Source organism: Magnolia sinica, chromosome 2 (assembly GCF_029962835.1).
Source record: "Magnolia sinica isolate HGM2019 chromosome 2, MsV1, whole genome shotgun sequence".
Lineage (NCBI taxonomy): Eukaryota > Viridiplantae > Streptophyta > Magnoliopsida > Magnoliales > Magnoliaceae > Magnolia > Magnolia sinica.
Window position 1 is genome coordinate 41531316 of NC_080574.1, and position 11967 is coordinate 41543282.

Sequence of the window (11967 nt, forward strand, 5' to 3'; positions counted from 1 at the left end):
TTTTTGGACGTTTTTAGGTTCCCTCTCTTAAATTATAGAATAAATGGCTTGAATAATTCAGGATGTTTTCTGAATCAAGAATAGTCCGCAATTTAAAAATTGATGAATCTGGCAAATGCAGACTGTTTCTCTTGTAATGTTTTCCTTTTGCCTGTCAACAGGTGTTATCATGTATTTATTTCCAAGTGGATAAAATAAAAAATTTGATGTCCTAGTTTGTGTCCTTTATATATGTGGACATACTAGTGCATCTTTCCCACATGGTAGTGAAGCAACCATTTATGGAAAAATTGAAATCCCTCATAATTTGAAAAAAATAAATAATTTTTGACCAAAAAAGATTGAAAATTAAATAATTCTGACATTCTTGTGTCGTTTGTACTATTTAGGTACCAATTCTCTCGGGGGCTTATATTGGGGTTTTTGCCCAAATGTATCTTTGGTTCACATTTTACTATAAGTCATCCAATTTTATTTATTTTTTTGAATAAGAATTTTAGGCTGAAGGTCAGTTTGATAGATATCTACATGAGTATTTTAATTGCTTGAGATCTAATTAGGAGATTTGCCTTCCATCCAGGTGGGCCACAACTCTATAAGTCACATTGGAGAATCTCCTTCTGATCAACTGGAGGAAGATAGATAATTCCTAAACCCTAAACCCTAAACATAAACCTATACTTGAAAACCCAAACCTAAACCCAATCCCGAACCTGAACCCAATTTCCTAAACCTAAATCTTAACCTATTCTCAATTCCCTAAAGCTATAACTTATAACCTAAACCTAAACCTATAACCTAAAACCTATACCTAAACCTAAAACCTAAATGTATTCTCAAATCCCTAAACGTAAACTTACACCTAATCCTAATCTCAACACCCTAACCTAAACCTAAACCTAAACTTGAAAACCCAAACCTAAACCCAATCCTGAACCCGAACCTGATTTCCTAAACCTAAACCTTAACATATTATCAATTCCCTAAAGCTATAACCTATAACCTATAACCTAAACATAAACCTTAACCAAAACCTATAACCTATAACCTATAACCTATAACCTAAACCTATAACCTAAAACCTAAAACCTAAAACCTAAACCTTAACCTAAACCTAAAACCTAAACCTTAACCTAAACCTAAAACCTAAACCTATAAACTAAAACCTAAAACCTAAACCAAAACCTAAAACCTAAATGTATTTTTAAATCCCTAAACCTAAACTTACACCTAATCCTAATCTCAACTCCCTAACCTAAACCTAAACCTAAACTTGAAAACCCACACCTAAACCCGATCCCGAACCCGAACCCGATTTCCTAAACCTAAACTTATAACCTTAACCTAAACCTATTCTTAAATCCCAAAACCTATAACCTAAACCTAAACCTAAACCTAAAACTTAACCTATAACCTAAACCTTAACCTATAACCTAAACTTATAACCTAAACTCAATTTCCTAAACCTTAACCTATAACCTAACCTAAACCTAAACCTATAACCCGAACCTGATTTCCTAAACCTAAACCTTAACGTATTCTCAAATCCCTAAACCTAAACCTACACCTAATCCTAATTTCAACTCCTTAACCTAAACCTAAACTTGAGAATCCAAACCTAAACCCAATCCTGAACCCGAACCCAATTTCCTAAACCTAAACTTATAACCTTAACCTAAACCTATTCTCAAATCCCAAAACCTATAACCTAAACCTATAACCTATATAACCTTAACCTAAACCTAAAACTTAACCTATAACCTAAACCTTAACCTATAACCTTAACTTATAACCTAAACCTATAACCTAAACTCAATTTCCTAAACCTTAACCTATAACCTAACCTAAACCTAAACCTATAACCCGAACCCAATTTCCTAAACCTAAACCTTAACGTATTCTCAAATCCCTAAACCTAAACCTTAACGTATTCTCAAATCCCTAAACCTAAACCTACACCTACACTTAACCTAATCTCAACTCCCTAAGCTAAACCTAAACCTAAACTTGAAAACCCAAACCTAAACCCGATCCCGAACCCGAACCCAATTTCCTAAACCTAAACTTATAACCTTAACCTAAACTTATTCTCAAATCCCAAAACCTATAACCTAAACCTAAACTCATTCTTTTGAAAAATAGAAAAATGAGAATATTAGTAAATATGGATTTTCTTGTTAAGAAGAAAATAGAAGATGGATTGAAAAAACATAAAAAAGATTTTTTTTTCTTCTTTTTCGCTTCAAGAGAGAGAGACTAAGCTAACAATGAGCTTCTTTCAAAGGATCAATTGGTTTTGTTTCACAATAAACCAAACTTTACAACTAAGCTAACAATGAGCTTCTATCAAATGATCAAAATTGATAGCACTCTTACCTAAAAAGTATTGAAGGTCTTTAAAGTCCTTTATCTTAAAATTTTGAGAGAGATTTTTCAAAATTTTCACATATCCTACAACACCACTTGTGATGATCAAATTATCTATGTCAACAACACAAAGTTTCATTTATATATTTCTTCATAAAAGTGCATGTATTAGTAAAAGGGAAAATAAAATCACTTGAAGAAAGTATTCTCTAACCTTTGTAACCAAGCTTTAGATGCTTGTTTTAGATCATGGAGTGCCTTTTTTGGTTTGCATGCATGCCTTAGCTTCATATGATCATAATATTCCATAGGTTGATTAATATATATGATGAAACCCTACTCTCTCACAGCAGTGTGACAATAACAGCATTCCAGATATGCATATCCTTTATCTTTCTTGTATGTAGTTACATGTCGAATTTCTTCGTTCTTTGATTCATTACACTCAATTCAGGTATGGTTTGTACCAATTCAAGAGACTGTACATTAGGCATTCAATATATAAGACTAGAGTGAGACTGATTAGGCATTTAAATGTGTTGCAAGATGTTGTTTGAATTGCTTATCCTAACAGGTGCACAAGTTGGGATGGATCGGACTTCTATCTTGAGAAAATGTCATGATTTCAGGTAGTTATTATTGTAATGGAAAGTTAAAAAATTAAAAGAGAGAGAGATAATGAATTCATGGAAATAAAAGTTCTTTATCATTAGGGCTGCTTTCGCCGGGTTTGATGCAGAAATCGTCGCTAACTTCACAGAAAGGCAAATAGCATCAGTGGCCACAGATTACAACCTGGATTTAAACAAGGTTCGAGGTGTCGTCAACAATGCTAACAGAATCCTCCAGGTCAGATTGTTGATTGGACTTGATTTTATTTAAATGATCTTGATAATCCATTTTATTTAAATGAGCAGACCTAGATGTGCGTTGGAGTTATCCGGATGTTGAGCAGGGGTCCCTGAAAGGTGGGAACCGCTGTTATGACCATGATGAAGCTATCCATTTTCTATGGACAGCATTGGAGTGGCCTGGCCATTTAGACAGGGCGTGTTTATATCTGTATTTGCTCGAAATTAATGGAGCAGACCCGGATGTACGTCGGAGCTATCCGGATGTTGAGTGGGGGTCCTTGGAAGGTGGGAACCACTGTTATGACCATGATGAAGTTGTCTATTTCCTATGGACAGCATTGGAGTGGCCTGACCATTTGGACAGGCCGTGTTTATATCTGTATTTGCAGGGACCACACCCTTAACCTATAACCTAAACCTATTCTCAAATCCCAAAACCTATAACTACAACCTAAACCTTAATCTAAACCTATAACCTATAACCTAAACCTATAACCTAAACTCAATTCCTTAAACTCTAACCTACAGCCTAACCTAAACCTATACTTATAACCTAAACCTATTCTCAAATCCCAAAACCTATAACCTAAACCTAAACCTTAACCTAAACCTATAACGTATAACCTGAACCTATAATCTAAACTCAATTCCCTAAACCTTAACCTAAAACCTAACCTAAACCTATACTTATAACCTAAACATATTCTCAAATCCCAAAACCTATAACTATAACCTAAACCTTAACTAAAAACCTATAACGTATAACCTAAACCTATAACCTAAACTCAATTCCCTAAACCTTAACCTACACCCTAACCTAAACCTATACCTATAACCTAAACCTATTATCAAATCCCAAAACCTATAACCTAAACCTAAACCTTAACCTAAACCTATAACCTATAACCTGAACCTATAACCTAAACTCAATTCCCTAAACCTTAACCTATAACCTAACCACAAACTGAACCTATAACCTACACTTATAACCTAAACCTAAACCTAATCCTAAAACCTAAACCTAAACCTAAAACCTAAATGTATTCTCAAATCCCTAAACCTAAACATACACCTAATCCTAATCTTAACTCCCAAACCTAAACTTAAACCTAAACTTGAAAACCCAAACCTAAACCTGATCCCGAACCCGAACCTGATTTCCTAAACCTAAACCTTAACCTATTCTCAATTCCCTAAAGCAATAACCTATAACCTAAAACCTAAACTTAAACCTAAAACTTAAAAGTATTCTCAAATCCCTAAACCTAAACCTACACCTAATCCTAATCTCAACTTCCTAACCTAAACCTAAACCTAAACTTGAAAACCCAAACCTAAACCCAATCCCGAACCAGAACCTAATTTCTTAAACCTAAACCTTAACCTATTCTCAATTCCCTAAAGTTATAACTTATAACCTAAACATAAACCTTAACCTAAGCCTATAACCTAAACCTTAACCTATAACTTTAACCTAAACCAAAACCTATGACCTAAACCTTAACCTATAACCTATAACCTATAACCTAAACTTATAACCTATAACCTAACCTTAACCTTAACCTAAACCTAAAACCTAAACCTTAACCTATAACCTAAAACCTAAACCTAAACCTAAAACCTAAATGTATTCTCAAATCCCTAAACCTAAACCTACACCTAATCCTAATCTCAACTCCCTAACCTAAACCTAAACCTAAACTTGAAAACCCAAACCTAAACCCGATCCCAAACCCGAACCTGATTTCCTAAACCTAAACCTTAACCTATTCTCAATTCCCTAAAACTATAACCTATAACCTAAACCTAAACCTAAACCTTAACCAAAACCTATAACCTAAACCTTAACCTATAACTTATAACATATAACCAAAACTTATAACATATAACCTAAACCTAAAACCTAAACCTAAACCTATAAACTAAAACCTAAACCTAAATCTAAACCTAAAACCTAAATGCAATCTCAAATCCCTAAACCTAAACCTACACCTAATCCTAATCTTAACTCCCTAACCTAAACCTAAATCTAAACATGAAAACAAAAACCTAAACCCGATTCCGAACCTGAACCCGATTTCCTAAACCTAAACCTTAACCTATTCTCAATTTCCTAAAGCTATAACCTATAACCTACAACCTATAACCTATAACCTAAACCTAAACCTTAACCAAAACCTATAACCTTAACCTAAATCTTAACCTAAACCTTAACCTAAACCTAAACCTTAACCTTAACCTTAACCTTAACCTAAACATAAACCTATACTTATAAATCCTAATTTATTTTATAAAAGTTCATTTACGGTTAAGTTATTTTCTTAATAAGTTTATTGCCTTAATCTATTATTTACAAAATTGCAGGATAAATTTGACTTGGATTTGAGTGTTCCACACATCTCCCATGCTGTCGATGACATAATCAAGGAGCGGTTTAAGAATTATCGCGGTAAGTTGTTTCAAGCTCTCGCTGCACGCTTACCCACCAATGCCCCACCACCTCCGCTTTCATCTTTGTTATTTTTTATATTTTTGTTTATGATGTTAAACTTATATGTATTTATGCGTGAATGAATGTGGTGTGGATAAGATTGTTTGTGTTTGGATGAATGTACTTTTATGTTTGGATGGATTTACTAGTTTGGGTTTATATGGATGTGTATGTGAATGTGAATATGATGAAATATATTATATAACAGGTGTATTTCAGGAAGAATATGATGAAATATATTATAACAGGTGTATATATTGTAACAGGTGTATATCAGGAAAAATATTTGTTTGTGCAATTTTGTGCTTAAAATTTTTTTTTTTAAAGAGACTTTTAGCTACGAAAATTTTCGTAGGTAAAAGTTTTGTAAATATTTGTAGCAACGAAAACTTTTGTTGCTAAAAGTCTAACAACTTGTTTTTAGCAACGAACATTTTAATTGCTAAAAGTTGAACGAATATTTTTTATCAACGAATATTTTCGCTGCTAAAAGTCTTGTAAAGTTTTTTTAGCGAGCTAAAAGTGGAACGAATATTTTTAGCAGCAAAAATTTTCGCTGCTAAAAGTCTTGTAAAGTTTTTTTTAACGACGAAAATTTTCGTCGCTAAAAGTGGAACTTATATTTTTGGCAGTGAAAATTTTTACTGCTAAAAGTCTTGTAAAGCTCTTTTAGCGAGCTAAAAGTGGAACGAATATTTTTCGCTACTAAAAGTCTTGTAAAGTTTTTTTAGCGATGAAAAGTTTCGTCGCTAAAAGTGGAACGTATATTTTTGGCAGCGAAAATTTTTGCTGCTAAAAGTCTTATGAAGTTTTTTTAGCGATGAAAATTTTCGTCACTAAAAGTGGAACGTATATTTTTGGCAGCGAAAATTTTACTGCTAAAAGTCTCGTGAAATTTTTTTAGCAACGAAAATTTTCGTCGCTAAAAAGATTGCTTTTGGCGATGATTCGAATTTTTCGCTGATAAAACCCTTTTACGCCGGTCTTTTAGCGACGAAAATTTTCGTCGCTAAAACTCTTTAGCTACGAAATTTTGGCTTTTAGCGATGAAAATTTTTGTCGCTAAAAGTGGGATTTCTTGTAGTGAAACTAGCATGTGTAGGACATCTGAGCTGTATAGATGACAGAGAGATAACAAAATGGAAAATGAGAAGTTCTGGTTTAATACAGTTTTGAACTTTTTTTTTAAAAAAAAAAATGTCCATATATCCACACGTGTGATTACATATAAATAAGGTTAAAAGAGAAAACTTCCATTAAAAAATTAGACTTTCTTTTGAACATGTTTAATTCATTTTCGCCCCAAAAATCTTTTTTTTTTCTTCTTTCCTATATTTCAAAATATATGGAGTTTTAAATGCTTAATCAATTATATGAGGTTTTTTTTTTTTTTCAAAAATACAGAGTTTTGCTACCTATGAGATGACTTGGCTAAAAATCAGGCGGGTCAACGGGGCAGCAAATGTATGAAAATGATGGCTGGTTTATAAGAACTTGTCAAATTCTTTTGGACCGTCCATTGTTTCCTTACATATGTGGCCTACCTGGTGATTTTTTATGGCCAGATTACTAGGCTAGTTCATCAAGATAGCAATCCCTCCTGTTACATGGCCCAGGTGTCCTACACATGTTAGCCACATACAAAGTTTAAGATCATAAAGAAATGATTGTCATTGGAATGGAGTACAGATGAAATGACCTGAAGCCCAAGCGCCCACTTCCTTTCTTCAGAAGGAAACTGCAACCGTGGAGATATTTCATTCGGATTCTATACTCATTTTGTTGTATACTGTGTACAGGGACTGAAGTTGTGGGACCACTGCAGTTTGAACTAGAATAAGTGCTTCCCTGGAGAAACATTGATTGAGAAGAAATGATTTGTGAAACAGACTCAAAACACTTGAAGATTTATATATCCAACAAAGATTAAAATGCCAACTGCCTAATCTCGTGACTGCAATTCAAGACATTGTAGTTGCAACATTAGCAAAAGCGAACAAAACTGTCGAGACAACAAGTGACGCAATTTGCAGGCCAAGGACCAAATGGTTAGAATGGTCAGAATGTGATGACGTTTTTGGGCTCATGGCCCATCCATGTCTAGATCACCAAACCATGTGCCCCTCTTGTAGAGACTCAAAAGGCCTGAGGATACTTTAAATATCCTTGGGTTCGAGCATTGAATCATTCTTCTGAAGATGTTGCCAACTACTTGAATGTCAACTAAGCATTTTGTAACTGCATTTTCAGATTTTGAATTTGTAATGATATCAGAATTTAATGGAAACTGTCACAACAGTAGCAAGAACGTCAATCTAAAACTTAATTTGCAAGCTTTAACAAGAAAATTGAAGTTAATTTGCAGGCACACAGGCCACCACATTGACAACAATAAAATTGAAGTTAATTTGCAGGCACATAGGCCACCACATTGACAACAACAAAAATTTTCAGCAAGGGAATGCATTTCAATTCTGACAGAATATTTGAAATGCAAATCTGCCTTTTCTGAAATGCATTTCAGATGGCCCTAGGGTGTTTCCAGCTACCATGGTCAAGATGAACTATTTCACATATGTAGGTTACAACTACCATCAAGAAACATGTTTTCCTGAATGGTGTGGATCTATTACCAAAGAAATCAATCAGATACCTATCCATTTCACACAACCAATTGATATTTAGTGCATTTCAAGGTCACACATTAACTAGATTTTATCATAAAACTACCCCAGGTGCCATTTTTTTAATTCTATATATTTCTTTATTTTTCTTTCTATTTTGAGAAACATGGTGGTGACTCAGCTGAGTCACCCCAACTCCAGTGCAACTCATCTCAAGACCAAATGAGTTGGTGCAAGTCTTAAAACCATGCAGACAATGGATAACTAGCATAAGTCTGAGCCCAACCTCTCACCTATGGAGCCATGAACACAGAGCCCCGATTAAAGCTAACAGGTATGGATCTCTCATTCTCCACAAGCACATCTTCAGATTTCAACAATACAATGTACGGATCTATGGCATGCATACAAGTTCCAATAGAATCAAGTTAAGAAACCTAACTGTACAAACAAATGAACAGATCCAGAAACATACATGCTTCAACAACCCAGTTTCGATTCTATAGATAGAGAAAGGATCTAATTGAGTCCAAAAGCATGAAAACTAGATCAGACATCAATCAATCACCAAAAACATACAGAATTACACAATCTGGGTTAAAAAAGAGAACAAAAACCATCCAGCATCCAACATTGAGAGAGACAGGGGTGAGATCTGATACTAATAGTGGGGATGTTGGTGACAATCTCTCCAAGCTTAAGCTTGTAAAGGATGGTTGTTTTACCGGCGGCATCAAGACCGATCATCAAAATCCTCATCTCCTTCTTTGTGAACAAACGGCTGAACAGCTTCGTAAACGTGAGCCCCATTTTCACCTACAATCCAAAGTTGAAAAAAGAAAAATATAGAGATGATCAGATCAAACAAAAGGAAAGAAAGAGATGGAAGACAGAATATCAGATCTGATTAGATCACTATAAATGAGAAGCAAACGAGAGAGAGAGAGAGGGACGTGAGAGGGAAGTGGGAGATCGAGAGAGAGAGAGAGAGAGAGAGAGAGAGAGAGAGAGAGAGAGAGAGAGAGAGAGAGAGAGAGAGAGAGAGAGAGAGAGAAGGGGCGTGGGAGATTGAGAGAGAGAGAGAGAGAGAGAGAGGGAATGGGGTTTTTTTCCAAGGAGCGGAGGGAAATGAAACGTTTCGTGAGAGGGGGAAAAGAAAAAGGTAGCGTGGATTCTGCATTTTTACTTGCTACAATTTTAAACTGTAGCTAAAAGCCCTCAGACTATAGCCATTGTACATCCTTCATAGCCCCTCCGCGTTCACACCACGTCTGACGGTGCTGGACGGACGGTTTTGTCAAGGGCTTTGTGGGGTCCATCATGATGCATTTGATATCCACTCCGTCCATTAATTTTGTAATTTTTTTTATAGGGAATGACCCCAACATCTAGGCAAATTGAAGGTTCAATTGAACCACACCATCAATCAATGGTAGGAATTAATCTCCACTGTTTCCTACCGTGTGGTCTACTTGAGCATTCGATCTACTTCATTTTTTGGACTCTTGCCCTAAAATTCTATTTCAAAATGGATAGACGTATTAGATGGAGCACACACATTTTAATAGGCCTCGTAGAGCCACTTATGGGGCTATCCCAGGCTAATTGAACATTTAGAAGTGTTACCTTTTAGCTACGGTTTGGGGATCTTTTAGCTACAGTTTTAAGACGTAGCAAAGTAGCTACGGTCTATATCCGTAGCTAAAAACTAGTATAGTCCGTAGCCTTTGATCATTTTTTTGGTAGTGTTGGATTTCTGTCTCTTATCCCTTTCATAATTTGTCAAGTCTTTTTCAGTGCAACCTATATTTTTGTACCCACCCAACTGTGCTGAAAGAACGACCACTGTTTGCGTTGTCTTAATGTTGGATGCTTGGAAGTCGTCTTGTAAGCTTCTCTGTGTTTTTGTCACCATACGGTGGGAGTTCAATAGATGCTTCTTACAAGGTGTGTCTAGGTCATGACTATGCACCTCAATGAATTTTTTAACAATGTATTTAGAATTGGATTTTTGAAATGCCACAATCATAACAGCAGGACAATTATCTCTTGTTTCACCCCTTCTCCTTTTTAGTTGGCCTTTTTTCTTTTGTGCCTTCTGATCTGTATTTCCCTCTCTCGCACATACAAATCTTTTCCAAACTATCAATCTATTTTTCTTCAAGTTCAATTCATCTTCCATTGCACTATTGCTATCATCCATCTTACTTTTGTGAGCATACTTGCAAGAGCATTTCCTAACACTAAAACCAACACATCTTGCATAGTTATTGTAAAATTCATAGGCTTCTTCCAATTAAGAGAATATAGTTTTCCCTACAATTGGTTTTTTAGATTCTTCTGCTTCAGGAATCCATTCACTTCTAGAAACAGTTCCTTCACATGATTCAGTCGCCTTAATGTGATCCTCTCCATTGGCATTCATTTGTTAATAGTAGTACGACCTACAAAAAAATTTGATGCTTTCTTAGAGGCATTGTCCAAGTCCCATATGAGGAATAGAAAATAGCAAAAGTACCATAAAACAATAATTTCATTCTACGCGGCCTTTGAGAGTAATTCATCTGAACTAAAAAAGAAATTACATGCTAGCATATGTTAGGGGATTCGCGGGAGTAGAGATTTAGGATAACATTAGTCACAATTGTGTCAATGTGGTACACATTTTTGAGATCCAGGCCACTCATCAGGTGGGTCCCACTATCAACAGTCCCTGGACCAGAAAAAAACCCCACCAACTGTACTAGCATGTACATTGAATAACCTATTAGTCCTTTTTTTTTGGTTACAACTAGGGCTTGATTTTGGGTAATGTGCTATTCATGGTGGACACGTCTAATGAGTGGAACGGATCTCTTCCTAGACCACCATGACTCCCGCATATGCTGAGAACAACATCTTCTTTCCTATTTAGAATCTTATATCACTTCACTTGTAATTAATTCAATCTCATTGTTCCCTCGTCTCCTTTGGCTTAATTGAAATTCTTCCTTTTGAAAAAAAATAATAATAATAATAATTCAATCTCATTGCCTATGCTAAATAGATTATTATTATAATTATTCATTGTTACACATTTCTTCTTTTGGATATGTTTTTAATTTTAAGACAATGTTATCAATTTTTTTCCTTATAAGTTTATAATGTGAAGTTTTTTCCTTATAAGTTTATAGGAAGCCCTAACCAATCCAAAACAATAAAGAAGGGGGAAGAGAGAGAGAGAGAGAGAGAGAGAGAGAGAGAGAGAGAGAGAGAGACTAGATTCTTGGAGAACGGAAGAATGACACAATTAGAAAGCTGTTACGGATGTCGAGCTGAGAGAGAGGTGTATGGTGTTTTTAATAGGGTGGGTTTGAGAGAAGATTTTGTTTAAGGATAGAGAGAGAGTATGAGAGAGGGGGGCTTGCATGTGAGAGAATCGGAACACTGATTTCCTGCCTTTTGTAGGAAGTTTCTGCGTTGGAAACCTAGGTGGGGCCCATCATCATGTTTGTGAGAAATCCAATCTGTCCATCCGATTCGTGAGATCATTTTAGGACATGAGGCCAAAAATGAACAGGATCCAGTACTCAAGTGGGGCCAACAGAGAAATCCACACGTTCCATCCATTTTTTCTTATCATTTTAGGGCA

The 11967-nt window shown here is 35.3% G+C and overlaps 1 protein-coding gene across 1 annotated transcript; it reads left to right on the forward strand.

The window, feature by feature from the left end:
• Positions 1 to 2901: 2901 nt before the first annotated feature.
• On the forward strand, positions 2902 to 5833 carry LOC131237030 (uncharacterized). Its single transcript, XM_058234645.1, has 3 exons — positions 2902 to 2996; positions 3081 to 3216; positions 5586 to 5833. The coding sequence occupies exons 1-3, from the start codon at positions 2902 to 2904 to the stop codon at positions 5793 to 5795; spliced, it is 441 nt and encodes a 146-aa protein (XP_058090628.1). The 3' UTR covers positions 5796 to 5833.
• The last annotated feature ends 6134 nt before the right edge of the window (positions 5834 to 11967 follow it).

Bases quoted from the DNA above. Each gene is read 5' to 3' on its own strand.
- LOC131237030 (XM_058234645.1), top strand. From the start codon at position 2,902: ATGTGTTGCAAGATGTTGTTTGAATTGCTTATCCTAACAGGTGCACAA. The intron at 2,997-3,080 runs GTAGTTATTATT...CTTTATCATTAG, and splicing joins AGAAAATGTCATGATTTCAG to GGCTGCTTTCGCCGGGTTTG. The intron at 3,217-5,585 runs GTCAGATTGTTG...ACAAAATTGCAG, and splicing joins ATGCTAACAGAATCCTCCAG to GATAAATTTGACTTGGATTT.